General features: G+C 44.5%; 1 protein-coding gene across 3 annotated transcripts in view; it reads left to right on the top strand.

Moving 5' to 3' along the window:
• abhd14b (abhydrolase domain containing 14B) overlaps window positions 1-21,839 on the top strand; it is a 42,419-nt gene that overhangs the window by 13,045 nt on the left and 7,535 nt on the right. For 2 of the 3 annotated variants that reach the window (XM_063067768.1, XM_063067769.1), the window contains 2 exons: window positions 8,359-8,593; window positions 12,769-13,010. In XM_063067768.1, the coding sequence (XP_062923838.1) occupies window positions 8,383-8,593; window positions 12,769-13,010 (453 nt within the window). In that variant the 5' untranslated portion in view covers window positions 8,359-8,382. Of the gene's footprint in view, window positions 1-7,051; window positions 7,105-8,358; window positions 8,594-12,768; window positions 13,011-21,839 lie in introns of all 3 variants that reach the window. The other variant, XM_063067770.1, reaches the window with a different exon arrangement.

The following is a 21,839-nucleotide window of genomic DNA, read 5'->3' as shown; positions in this document are numbered from 1 at the left end:
TTCAGCCATACACATGTATACAGCTCAACAAAACACCATTCTGGGGCCAAGTTGCAAAACACGATCCAGCCACCAAATAATACTATCACAAGTCTCTGAGTGGAATGGTTTGAGGATTGACAGGTTGACAGAAAGTGTGACGTGCTTTTTTAGTGTTACTTGCACTATTATAATAATGTCTAACGGGGTCTTGCATTCATAAGAAAATGTGTAAGACAAACATTTGCACCATTTGTGCAGCCCAGAGAGGTCACTGCAACTAAGCACAGAACTATTTAAATTTTCCCTTATTAATTTAGATGATAATTATAGAGAGAGCTCAATTTTGCATCAAACCCATGATATTGCCTGACCTGGAACTGTTGGAATAGGATGTGTGGAAGGGCATTTCCATATTAACACTACCTGCCATGAACGGTTTAGCAGAAGCTGGAGTCTGTATCATGTCAGTACTCAATCTGATTGTTCCATGATTTACTTGTATACTTTCCCCAAAATCCTAGGATGTGTCCATTGTGGCCTTGATGACTTCCCTACTTCAAGTTCAACCAACTTGCCTAATCCTCTATTCTATCCATATTTATCATATCCAGTATCACAGCTGTTAATTTGGAAGCACCGTCTCCCTGGTGAAGATACACAATGTACTCATTTAGTACCCAAACTCTGCCCTCAGTGTCCATGTGCAAGTTCCTGTCATTGTCTTGAGTGGGCTCACTCTTTCACATAGAAAGCTTTTGTTATTTATATGTTGGTCAAACAGTTTGGACTCTCCTCCTACATTTCAGCTAATCTTTACTTGCTCCTCTCTTAATTTTGTTTACTTCTAAACTGGATCTTTTGTGGTCTGCTTGGTTCTCGATGCTACTGACAACCCAACATCTACATAATTTAACCTTGCCTTACCTTCTACCAGTTAGTATCTCACATCAATGACCCTTCATCAATGTGGAGGGAGTCTCTCTTTATTTCCATCTATAATCCATGCTATAATGAACTAACCCACGAACACTACCTCAGAATTTTGCTTTCTTTTTGCACTACTTAATTTTTTTAATATGTACTCCTTATTGTAATTTACAGTTTTTATATATCACATTGTACTGTCGCAAAGCAGCAAATTTCACAACAAATTGTGAAAGTGGCCAGTGAGTGAGTGGGCCAGTGAAGGAGTGGAGCTTTGAGGCTTTGACTCGAGAGATTCTGGCAGTTTTGGTAGTTGGTCTGTGCAATCAAGTCAATCAAGATTTGAATAGATCAGCAGAAAACCGTTGATTAGACAATCAAGGTTTCAATAGCTCAGACTCAGCAGAAAGCAGCTGATTGGGCAGTCGAGGTCAGGTGACCAAACATTTTGAAAAGCTCAAACAGATAAATAGAGGGATAGCTCAAGCGAAGCAGCCTCTGGAAAGCGGCCCGTGAAGGATTGGAGCTTTGAGGCTTTGACTCGAGAGGCTTCGACGAGAAGAGGCGGAGGACAAGCTTGCTCGCAGTTAGTCTTTACAATGTCTCCTGAGACGGTGATGTGCCTCTCATGTGAGATGTGGCAGTCTTGGGGGAACGCCCCTCTCCCGCAGAGTCACATCTGCCAGAAGTGCATACGGCTGGGCGATCTGGAAGACCGTGTAAGGAATCTGGAGCAGCAGCTGGATGACCTTCGACTCATAAGGGAGAATGAGGCAGTCATAGATGAGAGCTACAGGGAGGTAGTCACTCCTAGGCTGTCGGAAGCAGGTCATTGGGTGACAGCCAGAGGGGGGAAAGCGAAGGTGAGCAGACAGGTAGTGCAGAGCACCCCTGTAGCCATTACCCTGAATAATAAGTTTACCGTCCTGGATACTGTTGGCGGGGATGACTGACCAGGTGTGAGCCACGGTGGCAGGGCCTCCGGCACTGAGTCTGACCCTGTGGTGCAGAAGGGTGGGACGGAGAAGAGGAGAGCTGTTGTCATTGGAGACTCTATAGTCAGGGGAGCAGACAGGAGATTTTGTGGACGTGAGAAGGACACCTGCATAGTTTGTTGCCTCCCGGGTGCCAGGGTCCGGGATGTCTCTGACCAGGTGCACGACATCCTGGTACGAGAGGGAAGGCAACCAGAAGTCGTGATACATCTTGGGACCAACGACATAGGCAGGAAGAGGGATGAGGTCCTGAAGTTTGAGTTTCGGGAACTAGGCAGAAGGCTGAAGAACAGGACCTCAAGGGTGGCGTTCTCAGGATTGCTGCCAGTACTATGTGACAGTGATGGTAAGAATTGGAGGAGATGGCAGTTGAATGTGTGGCTGAGGAGTTGGTGCAGGGAGCAGGGTTTTAGATTTTTAGATCATTGGGATCTCTTCTAGGGAAGGTGGGACCTGTACAGATTGGATGGGTTGCACCTGAACTCCAGGGGGAGCAATATCCTTGCAGGTAGGTTTGCTAGCATGGTTCGGGAGAGTTTAAACTAATTTGCGAGGGGGATGGGACCCAGAGTGATAGAGCAGTGAAAGAAGTGCATGGAGTAAAGCCAGATTTAACATACAGAGAGACTTTGAGGAAAGAGAAGCAGAATAAACAGTGTAAAGACAGTAAGGTAGAAGGGCTGAAATGTGTGTACCTCAGTGCAAGAAGCATCAGGAACAAAGGTGATGAACTGAGAACTTGGATACATACATGGAATTATGATCTTAGCGGCCATTACAGAGACTTGGCTGGCACCAGGGCAGGAATGGATTCTCAATATTCCTGGATTTCAGTGCTTTAAAAGGGATAGAGAGGGCGGAAAAAGGAGAGGAGGGGTGGCATTATTGGTCAGGGATACTATTACAGCTACAGAAAGGGTGGGTAATGTAGCAGGATCCTCTATATGACAGGAGTGAAGGTAGGACTGATTAGAGATAAAGGTGGGAAGATATGCCTGGAGGCTGTGGAAGTGAGCGAGGTCCTCAGTGAATACTTCTCTTCGGTATTCCCCAATGAGAGGGAACTTGATGATGGTGAGGACAATAAGAGTGAGGTTGATGTTCTGGAGCATGTTGATATTAAGGGAGAGGAGGTGTTGGAGTTGTTAAAATACATTAGAACAGATAAGTCCCCGGGGCCTGACGGAATATTCCCCAGGCTGCTCCACGAGGCAAGAGAAGAGATTGCTGAGCCTCTGGCTAGGATCTTTATGTCCTCGTTGTCCACGGGAATGGTACCGGAGGATTGGAGGGAGGCGAATGTTGTCCCCTTGTTCAAAAAAGGTAGTAGGGATAGTCTGGGTAATTATGGACCAGTGAGCCTTACATCTGTGGTGGGAAAGCTGTTGGAAAAGATTCTTAGAGATAGGATCTATGGGCATTTAGAGAATCATGGTCTGATCAGGGACAGTCAGCATGGCTTTGTGAAGGGCAGATCGTGTCTAACAAGCCTGATAGAGTTCTTTGAGGAGGTGACCAGGCATATAGATGAGGGTAGTGCTGTGGATGTGATCTATATGGATTTTAGTAAGGCATTTGACAAGGTTCCACATGGTAGGCTTATTCAGAAAGTTAGAAGGCATGGGATCCAGGGAAGTTTGGCCAGGTGGATTCAGAATTGGCTTGCCTGCAGAAGGCAGAGGGTGATGGTGGAGGGAGTACATTCAGACTGGAGGATTGTGACTAGTGGTGTCCCACAAGGATCTGTTCTGGGACCTCTACTTTTCGTGATTTTTATTAACGACCTGGATGTGGGGGTAGAAAGGTGGGTTGGCAAGTTTGCAGACGACACCAAGGTTGGTGGCATTGTGGATAGTGCAGAGGATTGTCAAAGATTGCAGAGAGACATTGATAGGATGCAGAAGTGGGCTGAGAAGTGGCAGATGGAGTTCAACTCGGAGAAGTGTGAGGTGGTACAATTTGGAAGGACAAACTCCAAGGCAGAGTACAAAGTAAATGCCAGGATACTTGGTAGTGTGGAGGAGCAGAGGGATCTCGGGGTATATGTCCACAGATCCCTGAAAGTTGCCTCACAGGTGGATAGGGTAGTTAAGAAAGCTTATGGGATGTTGGCTTTCGTAAGTTGAGGGATAGAGTTTAAGAGTCGCGATGTAATGATGCAGCTCTATAAAACTCTGGTTAAGCCACACTTGGAGTACTGTGTCCAGTTCTGGTCACCTCACTATAGGAAGGATATGGAAGCATTGGAAAGGGTACAGAGGAGATTTACCAGGATGCTGCCTGGTTTAGAAAGTATGCATTATGATCAGAGATTAGGAGAGCTAGGGCTTTACTCTTTGGAGAGAAGGAGGATGAGAGGAGACATGATAGAGGTGTACAAGATAATAAGAGGAATAGATAGAGTGGATAGCCAGCGCCTCTTCCCCAGGGCACCACTGCTCAATACAAGAGGACATTGGCTTTAAGGTAAAAGGTGGGAAGTTCAAGGGGGATATTAGGGGAAGGTTTTTTATCCAGAGAGTGGTTGGTGCGTGGAATGCACTGCCTGAGTCAGTGGTGGAGGCAGATACACTAGTGAAGTTTAAGAGACTACTAGACAGGTATATGGAGGAATTTAAGGTGGGGGCTTATATGGGACGCAGGGTTTAAGGGTCAGCACAACATTGTGGGCCGAAGGGCCTGTACTGTGCTGTACTGTTCTATGTTCTCTATGTTCTAAATGTTGGTGATATTAATTTTGATTCTGATTAAGATGGTGGAGACATGAGTCTAGGGGACAATGCTGAAAGGGGAGGGGAACAAAATGTTCCTGGTGGTGGGATCTTGTTGGAACTGCAAAAATTCAGGAGGATGATCTGTTAAATCCAGCAGGTGGTGTTATGGAGGGAGAGGACCAGGGGAACTCTGCTTTCACCCTCCTCCTCCTGGACAGAGCAAGAACAGAGATACAGGAAATAGATGAGATGGGGTCAAGGGCTGTGTTCATTGTGGCAGGTGTAGCACATTCAGCTACAGGGTCACCGAGGAACTGGAAGATCATCTCTGTTCCTCCCTTTGCAGATACCACTTGACCCTCTGAATGTTTGTAACATTTTTATGTTTTTATTTCAAACGAGAAAATCTGCAGGTGCTGGAAATCCAAGCATCATACACAAAATGCTGGAGGAGTCTTCATGATGAAGGATCTCGTTGACTGTTTACTCTTCTCCATAAATGCTGCCTGGCCTGCTGAGTTCCTCCAGCATTTTGTGTGTTGCATATTTTTACTTCATTCTGTTTGTAGCTGGTGCCTATTGTTGCTGGGATGGATGGGTAGATGTGTATCAGCCCCATGAGAATGACACTGTAATGTAGTGGGCTCTTTACTCACTATCTAACCATGGTGTACCTGCTTGAAAATGTCTGAGCTGATCGAGAGGGAGCTGTGATGCTCTGGTTGAAGGCTGAGACAATGTAAGGGAAGCCAAGCACTATGCGTAACTTCCCCAAGAAGGCCTCTTCCTACATCTATATCTGCTCTGGAATAGTTGGTTGAGATATGGGAGTTTTACCCATGTAAACCTCTCTTTAACATACCATGAAATTGTTTGCTTAAAGAAAGTGAAGGGAGTGTTACTGTGCTAAAAATTAGCTGCAGGGGGATCTCTGCACGTCAGGTAGCATCTGTGGAGGGATAGGGATTGTTGACAGGTGAGAGGCAGAGGTGAGACAGGAGCTGGCAGGTGATAGGCAGATCCAGGTGAGAAGGGATTGATCAGCTGATGGACCTCTCCCCACCTGCTTCCACCCATCAGCTCTGAGAATCGAATGGAAGATTAGCTTTATTTGTTACATGTGCATCAAAACATACAGTGAAATGTGTCATTTGTGCCAAAGAGGTGTTGGGGGGCAGCCCGCGAGTGTCACCATGCTTCCAGTGCCAACATTGCATGCCCATAACTTACTAACCCTAACCTGTACGTCTTTGGAACATGGGATGCAACTGGAGCATCCAGAGGAAACACACGCAATCACAGGGAGAAAGTGCAAACTCACCACAGACAGCAATGGGGATCGGACCCCAATCTTTCGATCCCCTTCAATGAAAATTTGATTAATATAAAATCTTAATTACTGTCAAATGCATTGCTGGCTGGTAGCCCAATTCTCTGGATACAAATCCAGTTATGCTTAAATGAGAATAATTTGGTGCGGTTGTGGGTGTATGAATGTTGTGCAAGGTGGTCAGACCCAATCTGGCAGAGAGCGGATTGTGCTTCAGCCCTCAGTTTCATCTCTTTATACCAGCTGTCTCCACTTCATTACCTCAGTCCTGATGCCCGCCCCGCTGAGCTCCTCAAGCAGTTTGACTTTTTGCTCCAAATTCCAGAATCTGCAATTTTTAGTGTCTCCATTGTACCATGGTAAGCCCACTTCGAGCCTTTTGTTTAGAGTGTGGAGGAGCTTTACTCCGCATTTACTTTCAGCCTTATTGTAGGAAGGATGTGGAAGCTTTAGAGAGGACGCAGAGGAGATATATCAGCATGCTGCCTGGATCGGAGGGCATGTCTTATGAGGATAGGCTCAGCGAGCTGGAGCGGAGGATGAGAGGTGACTCGACAGAGGTGTGCAACATGATAATGGGCATAGACTCAGTGGATTCTCAGAGCCAGGGTGGAAATGGCAAGTACAATGAGGCATCATTTTAAGGGAGATGTATAAGGGAGATGTCGGATGTAAGAGCGTGGTGGGTGTGTGGAACACCCTGGCAGGAGTGGTGGTAGAGGAAGATACATAAGGGGCATTTAATAAACTCTTAGGCACATGGCTGATGGAAAAATGGGCTATATCGGAGTAAAGGTTTAGATTCAGTTATAAGATAGACTAACAGGTCTATATGGTGCTGTAATGTTCTGTGTTCTAGCCTTTGGGCTGTTTAATAGTGCAGTCCAGTTTAATAGAACTTTACTCTGTACCTAATGGAAGATATTCCTGTATGGGATATACTGTAGTTCTCACAATTCGTCTACTGTGCTCCATCTGTCCTGTGTGTTTGATGGGATATTTGAGTGATGGGGAGGTGCAACATGGAACATGTTCTTCAGCCCATTATGTACCTACCAAACACCCATTTACTCTGTTTATACAAATCCCATCTTATTTTCCCCAAGTTCCTACCATTCAGCTACACATCTGGGACAAGTTACAGTGGCCCATGTCAAAGGTAAGAGGCTCTTGACAGTGGCAAGTTAACCATAAAACTGACACGAGTCTGGATGTGAGAGCACCCAACGAAACATGGAGGATGCAGCAAGTCCCCACAGTATGTCAGTATGAACCTCAGTCACTGGATCTGTGAGGTAACCCCTCTAGCAACCTTGCAGCTGTGTGCTTTATATATCCAAGCATTGTTGACTGGGAGATCCAGTTGATATTTACTCTGTATGTAACCTACGTTCTACTTGTCCTGGGAGTGTTTGACCAAACACTATAGAGGTGTATCAAGGGCAAAAAAACACCAAACTGCTGGAGAAACTTTGCATGTCAAGCAGCATCTGTGGAGGCAAAGGGATAGTCATCATTTCAGGTTGAGGCTGTGCATCAGGACTGAGTGTGTAAAGGGGTGAAATTAGTATCAGGAGCTGAGGGGTAGGGATGAAGCAGGAGCTTGCAAGCAATAGGTGGAGCCACAGTGAGGAGGTAGAGGTTGGCAGGTGATTAGTAAGATAAAGGAGCTGGAGAAGAAAGTACTGAGGAAGGCCATGTAGTGGTGGTTGCAGGTTTGAGTGAGAACAAGGCTGAAGAGCAGTATAAATCATAGTGAGGGAACAACGTGAGAGAGTCTCACAGAACTCCCTTCAGAGAGAGGAGGCAACCTGTCCCTAAATAGCCAATCACATATTGTTCTAATGTGGAGAGCGTTTCACTCAGTATCTGAGCTCAGTTACACCTAGCCTGCCATTACTTATTTCTGCAGTGAGAGGGGGATCTTTAATATTTAACCAGTGCTATAGCTGCCCCTGGAGTGGTTGATGGGTCAGGATAGAAGTTATTGAATGTGCATGCCTTCTATGTTGGGAGCATTTGTTGAGAGATGTCGAAGGAGATTACGGAGATCAGATCTTGCAGGCCAATCGAAAGTCTGGAAGTTGAAGCCCAATGACCAAATCCTGAAGACTGGAGGGTGGGATTTTTGTCCTGAAGTCTGGGTACTATCCATAGGTGTGGGTGGGAGGGAGGAAAGCAGCTTGTTTTGTTGCTGAATGTATGTTGTTGTGATCAATGTGGGCATGCGATGTTGGCATTGGAGTGTTTGGCGACACTTGCACTTCCCTAGGTTGTGTTGGTTGTTAATGCAAATGACTAATTTCACTGTCTTTCAGTGTACAAGTGAAAAATAAATGTGACTCCTAGGGTGTACTGTATGGGGAGTTTGCTCTGTGCCCCGCCCTTGCTGTTCCATTTCATCCTTTTGTAGGATCTGTGTGTGTAGCTGGTGATCATGGCTGCTGCTGCTGAGATAAAGGAAGGCAAGCTGAAGCTTGAAGGACAGGAGCTGTTTTACAGACGGGCGATCCCCACCGAACAGCTCCCCAGGCTCTCTGTCCTGTTGCTCCATGGCATCCGTTTCTCCTCTGAGACCTGGCTGAACCTTGGAACACTCCAGAAGCTGGCAGAGGCAGGGTACCAGGCAGTGGCCATCGATCTACCAGGTAAGGTGGCTGGTCACTGTTAAACACGCACAGCATCGAAGGTTGGCTACATATTGGGGGGGGCCTTTGGGGTTCTAACGTTTAACTGTCATTCATTCTTTGGGGCACTGCTCTGACTTTGTGGATGTTTGTGAAGAAAAAGAATTTCACAATGTACATTGTACATTTCTCTGACATTAAATGTACCTATTGAAACCTATTGAAGGCTGCCACACCCACTGCTCACTGTCTTCACTTCCACAGGCACTGGCGGCTTTTATCCCTTGATCAATTCTCAAGATGTTGACTGGTCCTCCTGTGTAACCATATGGCCACTTTAGGGAGCAGTTGAGAGTCTGAATTTGTATGAATAGTAGTTCTTTCCTGAAGGGCATTTGTTCCCCAGACGAGTCGTTACTGTAAGCCACAAACGAGAATATCTGCAGATGCTGGAAATTCGAGCAACACACACAAAATGCTGGAGGAACTCAGCAGGCCAGGCAGCAACTATGGAAAAGAGTAAACAGTTGACGTTTCAGGCTGAAACCCTTTGGCAGGACTCAGCCCAAGATGTCGACTGTACTGTTTTCCATAGATGGTGCCTGGCCTGCTGAGTTCCAACAGCACTTTGTGTGTGTTTCTGTAATCCAGTGGGTTTGCTATCACTCTTCATGACCCCAGATTATTAAACCAAATAAAGACTTTGAAATTGCTGTGGTGCTTTGAGAATTCATCCTTTTGGATAAAACATCCATCTGAATCATGAAAACAATTCCCCATGGAACAGTTTTGTGGGGTTCAACTGTTAACTCTGGAGAACCCAGTCTCCATGACCACCTATTTAGTTCTACTTCCGATTCCCATTCCAACATGGCCTCCTCGATTGCCACAACAAGGCCACTCTCAGTTTGGAAGAGCAACACTTCATTTTCCATCTGGGTAGCCTCCAACAACCTGATAGCACAGACATTGCTTTTTCTAACTTACGGTAATTTCTCCCTTTTTCAAGTTCCCATGCTTGCTCTCCTCTTAATCCTTCCCTTCTCCTTGCCTGCTCAACACCACCTTCTGGTGCCCCCTTCCCCTTCCATTTTCCCATAGTCCACTCTCCTGTCCTATCAGATTCCTTCTTCAATCCTTTACTCTTCCCACCTTTCACCTCCTAGTTCCTCACTTCATCCCTCCTCACCCACCAACTCACCTTCCTCCTCACCTGATCACACCTATCACCTCCAGCTTGTACTACTGCTCCTCACCCTACCTCTTATTCTGTCGTCTTCACCTTCCTTTTCAGGTGAAGGGTCTTGCCCCAAAAGGTTAACTGTTTATTCTTCTCCATAGATGCTGCCTGTCCTGCTGAATTCCTCCAGCATTTTGTGTGTGGTTCATCTGCTCCTGTATATTACTGACAATGCCTTTAGAAGCCTGTTGTTTTTTTTTAACCAGCTTTTTGCTAGAATAAGGTTCCACAACCTTTTAAAGCTCTTTGGTACCTTTACAAACCCAATTTCTTGTGAATTTTGGCAAAGCATTCAACTTACAATTTACAAATCGTCGGGTCATTGAGAAACAGAAAGGAGTCCTCTAGCCTACTGCAGTCATTTACACTTGCCCTACACTAATGAACGTTCACTTTCTCATCAGTACTCCTCCAGATCCTACCACTCACCTACAAGCTAGGGGCAATTTTCAGCGGCCAATTAAACTACCGACCTGCATATCTCTGGGATGTGGCAGGATACCACAACTCGAAGAGTACTCCATTAGTATAATCCAGCCAGTGCAGTAGTACACAGTAGCAGAATGCAACTCAGTTACCAGCGTTAGTAGGTATTACTGATGTACGGCACCTCCATGCATAGGATTGAGGGTGCCACAGTAGGTACAGCCAGTAGAACCTTTGCCTCAAAGCTCCAGTGAGCCAGATTTGATCCTGACCTCCAGTGCTGTCTGTCCAGGGCTTGCACATTCTTCATGACCACGTGGGGTCGGACCAATTGTCATATTTTGTTTTGTTATTGTCACATGTATCAAAGTACAGTGAAAAACTTTGTTTTATATAATTTGATAGGTTTCAATGAGACCTCCCCTCATTCTTCTTAATTCTGGTGAGTACGGACCCAGAGTCATCAAACGCTCCTCATATAATAAGCCTTCTAATCCTGGAATCATTTTCGTAAACCTGCTTTGAACCCTCTCCGATGTCAGCACATCCTTTCTTAGATAAGGGGCCCAAAACTGCTCACAATACTCCAAATGAGGCCTCACCAACACCTTACAAAGCCTTAACATTACATCCTTGGTTTTATATTATAATCCTCTCAAAATGAATGCTAACATTGCATTTGTCTTCCTCACCATGGACTCAACCTGCAAATTTACCTTTAGGGAATCCTGCATGAGGACTCCCAAGTCCCTTTGCACCTCAGATTTTTTAATTTTCTTTCCATTTAGAAAATAGTTTGTGCTTCTATTTCATCGACCAAAATGCATAACCATACACTTCCTGATACTGTATTCTATCTGTCACTTCTTTGTCCATTCTCCTAATCAGTTTAAGTCCTTCTGTTGCATCTCTGCTTCCTACCCCTCCACCTATCTTTATAATGTTCCTCAAACTTGGCCACAAAGCCATCAATTCCTTCATCCATATCATTGACATATAATGTAAGAAGCGGTCCCAACATAGATCCCTGTGGAACACCACTAATCACCAGGACTCAACTAGAAAAGGCTCCTTTTATTCCCAGTATTTACCTCCTGCCAGTCAGCCAATGCTCTGTCAATGCTAGTATCGTTCCTGTAATACCATAGTCTCCTGTTAGGCTGCCTCATGTCTGGCACCTTGTCAAAGGCCTTCTGAAGATTCAAGATTCAAGTACACAACTGATTCTCCTTTGTCTATCCTGCTCGTTGCTTCTTCAAAAAATTCCAACAGATTTTGTCAGACAAAATTTTTCGTTAAGGAAACCATGCTGACTTTGGCCTATTTTATCATGTGTCTCCAAGTATCCCGAAACCACATCCTTAACAATCGACTCCAACAACTTCCCAACTACTGAGGTCAGATTAACTGGCCTGTAATTTCCTTTCTTCTGCCTCTCTTCCTTCTTGAAGTGAGGATTGACATTTTCAATTTTCCAGTGTTCTGGAACCATGCCAGAATCCATTGATTCTTGAAGAATCATTACTAATATTGCTACAATCTCTTCAGCCACCTTCTTCCGAACCCTGGGATGTAATCATTTGGTCCAGGTGACTTATCTACCTTCAGACCTTTCAGTTTCTCAAGCACCTTCTCCCTGGTAATGGCAACTTCACTCACTTCTGCCCCCTGACTCTCTCAAACTTCCAACATACTGCTAGTGTCTTCCACAGTGAAGAGTAACACAGGATACTTGTCCCCCATTATTACCTCTCCAACATCATTTTCCAGCTGTCCGCCATCTACTCTCACCTCTCTTTTACACTTTATATATTTGAAGAAACTTTTGGTATCCTCTTTAGTGTTATTAGCCAGCTTACCTTTGTATTCCATCTTTTCTTTCTTAACATTTTTAGTTGCCTTCTGTTGGTTTTTAAAAGCTTCCCAATCCTTTAACTTCCCACTAATTTATCTATTATGTGCCCTCTCTTTGGCTTTTATGTCGGCCTTTACTTCTCTTGTCAGCCACGGTTGTGTCATCCTGCCTTTAGTATACTTCTCCTTTGGGATGTATCTATCCTGCACTTTATGAATTGCTCCCAGAAACTCTAGCCATTGCTGCTCCGCCATCATCCCTGCTAGTGTTCCCTTCCAGTCAATTATCTGCCAGTAGAAATGGTGGATGCAGGTTTGCTTTTCAGCATTTAAGAGAAATTTGGTTAAGTACATGGATGGGAAGGGTATGAAGGGATATGTTTCATGTATAGGTCAATGGGATACGGCAGAATAACAGTGGCACAGACGATGGGCTGAAGGGCCTGTTTTTGTGTTTTAGCACTCTATTTCTAGATTGCAGAGATGGTCAGAAATCATCGATATCAGTAGCACCTATAAAGGCTGGTAATTGAGTTGCATTATTCTGCTTTGTCTGATTGTGCTGGCTGAGTTGTTACTAATGGAGTACTCTTAGTGTTCTGGTGCAGTGTGGTTTACTGATGAATATTTTCAGAGCTCTGGCCAATTTTCCTTCTGCTGTTTCTGCCCCTCTCAGGCCTGGGTAACTCTAAAGAATTCACTGCTCCAGCCAAAGTGGGGGAGCTTGCTCCCGACAGTTTCCTCTTGAACGTGCTGAAGGGTTTGCAGTTGGATGCAGTGGTGATAATCAGCCCATCACTGAGTGGAATGTATTCACTGCCGTTCCTGTTTGGCCACAGTGATGTGGTAAAAGGGTTCATCCCCGTGGCCCCCATCTGCACTGAGAAGTTCTCCGCTGAGCAGTACGGGAACATACAGGTAATCTGGCTCTATCACACCGATTGCAGCAGAGTGCTCTTAACATTCTCAGAACGCTCCAGCATGTGGGACAACCAATGAAACACTGAGAAAGTTAGTCATATTATGCCATTTGCTACCACTGTTCAATGGTAGCATCCTCTTAAATGATACCAGCGATGTCTGCTCCTCCTGCCCTTGTACCTTTATTATAATGGAGCTAACAGCTCTGTACTGAGCCCAATTCTTCTCATCCACATTACTCTTGGTAAAGACATCTACATTGAAGGGACTGACCCCACTCACTTTGAAACTCCACTCTACCCTTCTGCTTTATCTCTGTCTGGCACCCAGTTATCACATATCTCTAATTAACTCCACTTTGGCTCCCTGTCACAGACTCTTCACGTGCCATTAGTAGCCTCCAGGGCAAATGCCTGGGGTTGAAGTAAAACTTTCCAGGAGGTAGAGGAGCCTCCAGGTTTAGGAACAGCTGGCATGGATAACTTCACTCACCTCAACAGTGAACTGATTTCACAACCTATGGACTCACTTTCAAAGAGTCTACATATCATGTTCTGTGTTATTTATTTATTTGTACGATTTGTCATCTTTTCTACACTGGTTGTTTTTCAGTCTTTGTTGATGTCTAGCTTTTCATAAATTCTGTTTCTTTATTTTCCTGTAAATGTCTGCAAGAAAATGAATCACAAGATAGTGTATGGTGATGTTATATCTACTTTGTTAATAGATTTACTTTGACTTAGATGTAATTTCACCCAAGCTGAGCTTTCAACTCTACTGAATCTCAAGGTTAAGAATTTTACATCTAAGGGGTTGGGAGATGTTGGGAACCAAGCAGTCAGCTAGGTAGAGTGTGGGCAGCAGAGGTTCAGTTAAATTTTTCAGAGCAGAGTAGGTGTCAGGTAAAGCAATGATATTAACAACCTGGAGGCTTTTTCCACTGAGATTGGGTGAGACTGGAACTATCGGCCATGGGTTAAGGATGAAGAGTGAAATGTTGAAGGGGAGCTTCCTCACTCAGGGTAGTGTGAGTGTGGAACAAGCTGCCGTGTATGTGGTGGATGCGGGTTTGATCTCAGCATTTAAGAGAAGTTTGGATGGGAGTAGTGGGGTCCAGGAGCGAGTCAATGGGAGTAATCAGATTAATAGTTCAGCATGGACTAGATGGTCGCAAAGCCTGTACTCTATGATTCTATGACCAAGATAGAAACAAACTGTGTTGCAGAGGTGGAACTGAGTAGTCTTCATGTTTAAAGATGACCAACATCTCAGATGTCCGGACAAGATATTCCCTAGGACCTTGAGGGAAGTTAGTGTGGAAATAACAGGGGCTCTGACAGAAACCTTTCAAATGTCATTAGAAACGGGGATGGTGCCGGAGGATTGGCGTATTGCTCATGTGGTTCCATTGTTCAAAAAGGTTTCTAAGAGTAAACCTAGCAATTATCGGCCTGTGAGTTTGACGTCAGTGGTGGGTAAATTGATGGAAAGTATTCTTAGAGATGGTATATATAGTTATCTGGATAGACAGGGTCTGATCAGGAACAGTCAACATGCATTTGTGCGTGGAAGGTCATGTTTGACAAATCTTACTGAATTTTTTGATGAGGTTACTAGGAAAGCTGACGAGGGTAAAGTGGTGGATGTTGTCTATATGGACTTCAGTAAGGCCTTTGACAAGGTTCCACACGGAAGGTTAGTTAGGAAGGTTCAATCATTAGGCATTAATATCAAAGTAGTAAAATGAATTCAGCAGTGGCTTGATAGGAGACACCAGAGAGTAGTGGTGGATAACTGTGTGTCAGATTGGAGGACGGTGTGTAGCGGTGTGCCTCAGGGATCTGTACTGGGTCCAATGTTGTTTGTCATATATATTAATGATCCGGATGACGGGGTGGTAAATTGGATTAGTAAGTATGCAGATGATGCTAAGATAGGTGGTGGTGTGGATAATGAAGTAGGTTTTCAAAGCTTGCAGAGAGATTTAGGACAGTTAGAAGAGTGGGCTGAAAAATGGCAGATGGAGTTTAATGCTGAAAAATGTGAGGTGCTACATTTTGGTAGGACTAATCAAAATAAGACATACGTGGTAAATGATAGGGCATTGAAGAATGCTGTAGAACAGAGGGATCTATAAATAATGGTGCATAGTTCCCTGAAGGTGGAATCTCATGTGGATAGGGTGGTGAAGAAAGCTTTTGGTATGCTGGCCTTTATTAATCAGAGCATTGAGTATAGGAGTTGGGATGTAATGTTGAAATTGTATAAGGCATTGGTAAGGCCGAATTTGGAGTATTGTGTACAGTTCTGGTCACCGAATTATAGGAAAGATGTCAATAAAATTGAGAGAGTACAGAGGAGATTTACTAAAATGTTGCCTGGGTTTCATCTCCTAAGTTACAGAGAAAGGTTGAACAAGTTAGGTCTTTATTCTTTGGAGCGTAGAAGGTTGAGGGGGGACTTGATAGAGGTGTTTAAAATTATGAGGGGGATTAATAGAGTTGATGTGGATAGGCTTTTTCCATTAAGAATGGGGGAGATTCAAACAAGAGGACATGAGTTGAGAGTTAAAGGGCAAAAGTTTAGGGGTAACATGAGGGGGAACTTCTTTACTCAGAGAGTGGTAGCTGTGTGGAACGAGCTTCCAGCAGAAGAGGTTGAGGCAGATTCGATGTTGTCGTTTAAAGTTAAATTAGATAGATATATGGACAGGAAAGGAATGGAGGGTTATTGGCCGAGTGCAGGTCAGTGGGACTAGGTGAGAGTAAGAGTTCGGCATGGACTAGAAGGACCGAGATGGCCTGTTTCCGTGCTGTAATTGTTAAATGGTTATATATGTCATATTCTTATCCTTGTGTTTTAAATAATTTCACAACTTCTCTCCACAACCCCCTTCCAAGCCACTTTCACTATCCTAACATCGCTGAAATCTCCAGTTCCTCACTTTATGTCAATAATCTCTCTCCCTTCCTTTTTCAATTTTTTAAAATTAGTTTCATAAAGATATAAACATGACATGGTAGTAATACAAAGTTATTGGGAATACATTGTTATAATTAACATGAGTGATTATAAACCCAAATAATACTTAAATGATAAAACTCCCAATCATATAGGATACCAATGAATAATACAAAACAAAGAAAAATATCTGAACAAAAATCATGAAAAAGGAAAAAAAATAATACCCCCCCCCCCCACAAAAAAAAAAGAATCTAAACAGAATTAATCAACTAAACTAAAAAAAAGACCTGGGCTGTTTTTTTAACATCATAAAAAATGAGAGAAAAGAAAACCTTAGTGTCGGCGACTCCGTTCCTCTCAACCAACATTACAGAGAAGTAAAACAAGTTTGGAAATGGTCAAATTACATCATATGAAAATGCTGAATAAATGGCCTTCAAGTCTTTTTGAATTTAATAGAGGGGTCATAAACAACACTTATAATTTTTTCCAAATTTAAACACAATATAGTTTGTGAAAACCAATGAAATATGGTAGGAGGATTAATCTCTTTCCAATTTGGCCATTAAATAAGAAATACAATCATCTGACGAGCTGAAGAGGTTAAATTATTTGATTCTATCATTGGTAACCCAAAAATAGCAGTAATTGGGTGAGGTTGTAAGTCTATGTTCAAAACCGTTGAAATAATATCAAAAATATCTTTCCAATATTTTTTCAACAAAGGACATGACCAAAACATGTGAGTTAAATATCTCGGAGTGACATCTATCACATATAGGAATTATATAAGAGTAATAACGAGGGAGCTAGGGCTTTACTCTTTGGAGAGAAGGAGGATGAGAGGAGACGTGATAGAGGTGTACAAGATAATAAGAGGAATAGATAGAGTGGATCGCCAGCGCTTCTTCCCCAGGGCACCACTGCTCAATACAAGAGGACATGGCTTCAAGGTAAGGGGTGGGAAGTTCAAGGGGGATATTAGAGGAAGGTTTTTTCCTCAGAGAGTGGTTGGTGCGTGGAATGCACTGCCTGAGTCAGTGGTGGAGGCAGATAAACTAGTGAAGTTTAAGAGACTACTAGACAGGTATATGGAGGAATTTAATTGTGGGAGCTTATATGGGAGGTAGGGTTTGAGGGTCGGCACAACATTGTGGGCCGAAGGGCCTGTGCTGTGCTGTACTATTCTATGTTCTATGTTCTATAATTTATCTTTGGACATAAGAGCCCTGTGCACTACTTTAAACTGTATCAACGCATATTTAGCACATATAGAAGATGAATTAACTAATTGAAGAATTTTTTCCCATTTTTCAATCAGTACAGTAATCTTACGTTCTCTTTCCCAATCAGTTTTAATTTTATTAGATACTTCAGGACATAAATTCATAATTATATTATAAATAATTGCTACAACACCTTTCTGAGAAAGATTTAAATCGAAAATTTTTTCCAAAATATCCATTGGATATAAGTGTGGAAAATTAGGAGAAACAGTAATTAAAAAGTTTCTAACCTGTAGATATCTAAAAAAGTGAGATCTAGGTAAATTATATTTATTAGTTAGTTGATCAAAGGACATAAAACAATTATCCAAAAATAAATCACAAAATCGTACTATACCTTTGATTTTCCAATCTAAATAAGCTTGATCCATAGTGGAAAGTTGAAAAAAGGAATTAGATATAATAGGACTTGCTAAAATAAATTGGTTCAACCCCAAAAATTTTTAAGTCTTTTTCCTCTATTCTCTCTCCTTGGTTGTCTAGAACATTCAAAGAAGCAATCAGTTTAGGTAAATTACCACAATTGTTTTATGAAGCTTCTATTTCCCTAATTCTTAAAAAGAATAAAGATCCTACTGATTGTGCATCATATAGACCGATATCTCTATTGAATGTAGATTCAAAAATTTTAGCAACTAGATTAGAGAAGGTATTACCTCAAATTATATCTGTGGACCAAACAGGATTTATTAAAAACCATTATTCATCTTTTAATATTAGGAGGCTAATGAATATTGTTTTTACCCCCTCATTTAACACTCCAGAATGTATTATTTCATTAGATGCTGAGAAAGCCTTTGAAAGAGTTGAATGGCTTTATTTATTTAGTGTGTTCGAGAAATTTAATTTTAGTCCGATATTTATATCCTGGATTAAATTGTTATAATCATACCCCTGTAGCTTCGGTTTGTACTAATAATCAAAGATCTCCCTTTTTTCGTCTATCTCATGGTACGAGGCAAGGAGGCCCTCTTAGTCCTTTATTATTTAACATTGTCCTTGAACCTTTAGCAATTGCTATCCGTGACTCGCCCAATATTTTTGGTATTACCTGCGGAAATGAAATACATAAATTATCACCAAATGCAGATGATTTGTTATTATATATCTCTAATCTGGAGAAATCAATTCCTGTTATTTTAGCTTTGTTGGCTCAATTTAGTAATTTTTCTGGCTACAAATTAAACCTTAATAAGAGTGAACAACAGGAATTCTGCAGATGCTGGAAATTCAAGCAACATACATCAAAGTTGCTGGTGAACGCAGCAGGCCAAGCAGCATCTATAGGAAGAGGCGCAGTCGACGTTTCAGGCCGAGACCCTTCGTCAGGACTAACTGAAGGAAGAGTGAGTAAGGGATTTGAAAGCTGGAGGGGGAGGGGGAGATGCAAAATGATAGGAGAAGACAGGAGGGGGAGGGATAGAGCCGAGAGCTGGACAGGTGATAGGCAAAAGGGGATACGAGAGGATCATGGGACAGGAGGTCCGGGAAGAAAGACGGGGGGGGGGGTGACCCAGAGGATGGGCAAGAGGTATATTCAGAGGGACAGAGGGAGAAAAAGGAGAGTGAGAGAAAGAATGTGTGCATAAAAATGAGTAACAGATGGGGTACGAGGGGGAGGTGGGGCCTTAGCGGAAGTTAGAGAAGTCAATGTTCATGCCATCAGGTTGGAGGCTACCCAGACGGAATATAAGGTGTTGTTCCTCCAACCTGAGTGTGGCTTCATCTTTACAGTAGAGGAGGCCGTGGATAGACATGTCAGAATGGGAATGGGATGTGGAATTAAAATGTGTGGCCACTGGGAGATCCTGCTTTTTCTGGCGGACAGAGCGTAGATGTTCAGCAAAACGGTCTACCAGTCTGCGTCGGGTCTCACCAATATATAAAAGGCCACATCGGGAGCACCGGACGCAGTATATCACCCCAGTCGACTCACAGGTGAAGTGATGCCTCACCTGGAAGGACTGTTTGGGGCCCTGAATGGTGGTAAGGGAGGAAGTGTAAGGGCATGTGTAGCACTTGTTCCGCTTACACGGGTAAGTGCCAGGAGGGAGATCAGTGGGGAGGGATGGGGGGGACGAATGGACAAGGGAGTTGTGTAGGGAGCGATCCCTGCGGAATGCGGAGAGAGGGGGGGAGGGAAAGATGTGCTTAGTGGTGGGATCCGTTGGAGGTGGCGGAAGTTACGGAGAATAATATGTTGGACCCGGAGGCTGGTGGGGTGGTAGGTGAGGACCAGGGGAACCCTATTCCTAGTGGGGTGGTGGGAGGATGGAGTGAGAGCAGATGTACGTGAAATGGGGGAGATGCGTTTAAGAGCAGAGTTGATAGTGGAGGAAGGGAAGCCCCTTTCTTTAAAAAATGAAGACATCTCCCTTGTCCTAGAATGAAAAGCCTCATCCTGAGAGCAGATGCGGCGGAGACGGAGGAATTGCGAGAAGGGGATGGCGTTTTTGCAAGAGACAGGGTGAGAAGAGGAATAGTCCAGATAGCTGTGAGTCAGTAGGCTTATAGTAGACGTCCGTGGATAAGCTGTCTCCAGAGACAGAGACAGAAAGATCTAGAAAGGGGAGGGAGGTGTCGGAAATGGACCAGGTAAACTTGAGGGCAGGGTGAAAGTTGGAGGCAAAGTTAATAAAGTCAACGAGTTCTGCATGCGTGCAGGAAGCAGCGCCAATGCAGTCGTCGATGTAGCGAAGGAAAAGTGGGGGACAGATACCAGAATAGGCACGGAACATAGATTGTTCCACAAACCCAACAAAAAGGCAGGCATAGCTAGGACCCATACGGGTGCCCATAGCTAAACCTTTAGTTTGGAGGAAATGGGAGGAGCAAAAGGAGAAATTATTAAGAGTAAGGACTAATTAATTCCGCTAGACGGAGCAGAGTGGTGGTAGAGGGGAACTGATTAGGTCTGGAATCCAAAAAGAAGCGTAGAGCTTTGAGACCTTCCTGATGGGGGATGGAAGTATATAAGGACTGGACATCCATGGTGAAAATAAAGCGGTGGGGGCCAGGGAACTTAAAATCATCGAAAAGTTTAAGAGCATGAGAAGTGTCACGAACATAGGTCGGAAGGGATTGAACAAGGGGTGATAAAACAGTGTCGAGGTATGCAGAAACGAGTTCAGTGGTGCAGGAGCAAGCTGAGACAATAGGTCGGCCAGGACAGGCAGGTTTGTGGATCTTGGGTAGGAGGTAGAAACGGGAAGTGCGGGGTGTGGGAACTATAAGGTTGGTAGCAGTGGATGGGAGATCCCCTGAGCGGATAAAGTCGGTGATAGTGTGGGAGACAATGGCCTGGTGCTCCTTAGTGGGGTCACGATCAAGGGGTAAATAAAAGGAGGTATCCGCGAGTTGTCGCTGTGCCTCGGCAAGGTAGAGGTCAGTACGCCAGACTACAACAGCACCCCCCTTATCAGCGGGTTTAATAATAAGGTTAGGATTAGTGTGGAGGGAGTGGAGAGCAGAGCGTTCCGAAGGAGTGAGGTTGGAATGGGGACAAGGTGCGGTGAAGTCGAGACGGTTGATGTCCCGTCGGCAGTTGGCAATAAAGAGATCCAGAGCAGGCAGAAGATCAGAGCGGGGTGTCCATGAAGAAGAGGAGGGTTGAAGACGGGAGAAGGGGTCATCGGTGGGGGTGGAAGAGTCCTTGCCGAAGAAGTAGGCTCGGAGACGGAGACGGCGGAAGAAAAGTTCCGCATCATGGCGAACACGGAACTCACTGTGGTGTGGGCGAAGGGGTACAAAGGTGAGGCCCTTACTGAGAACAGAGTGTTCTGCCTCCGACAGTTGAAGGTCGGAGGGGATGGTAAAGACCCGGCACGGAATAGAGCTGGGATCAGAGGGGGGAGGGTGGAGGCTGGTGGTGTCAGTGGAGAGGGGAGGGTTGGGGTGAGAGGAAGATGGAGCCTCTGAGGGCCCAGGAGCTGACGGTGGGATCTGAGGAAGACGGGGCTGCGGAGTGGTGGTGGGGGAAGGGGAGACGGGAGTCACAACAGCAGCACATAAAGACCCGGCCTGGCTATCTGGACTATTCCTCTTCTCACCCTGTCTCTTGCAAAAACGCCATCCCCTTCTCGCAATTCCTCCGTCTCCGCCGCATCTGCTCTCAGGATGAGGCTTTTCATTCTAGGACCAGGGAGATGTCTTCATTTTTTAAAGAAAGGGGCTTCCCTTCCTCCACTATCAACTCTGCTCTTAAACGCATCTCCCCCATTTCACGTACATCTGCTCTCACTCCATCCTCCCACCACCCCACTAGGAATAGGGTTCCCCTGGTCCTCACCTACCACCCCACCAGCCTCCGGGTCCAACATATTATTCTCCGTAACTTCCGCCACCTCCAACGGGATCCCACCACTAAGCACATCTTTCCCTCCCCTCCTCTCTTCGCATTCCGCAGGGATCGCTCCCTACACAACTCCCTTGTCCATTCGTCCCCCCCATCCCTCCCCACTGATCTCCCTCCTGGCACTTACCCGTGTAAGCGGAACAAGTGCTACACATGCCCTTACACTTCCTCCCTTACCACCATTCAGGGCCCCAAACAGTCCTTCCAGGTGAGGCATCACTT

Source organism: Mobula hypostoma, chromosome 15 (genome assembly GCF_963921235.1).
Source record: "Mobula hypostoma chromosome 15, sMobHyp1.1, whole genome shotgun sequence".
NCBI lineage: Eukaryota > Metazoa > Chordata > Chondrichthyes > Myliobatiformes > Myliobatidae > Mobula > Mobula hypostoma.
This window is presented reverse-complemented; position numbering and strand designations above follow the sequence as displayed.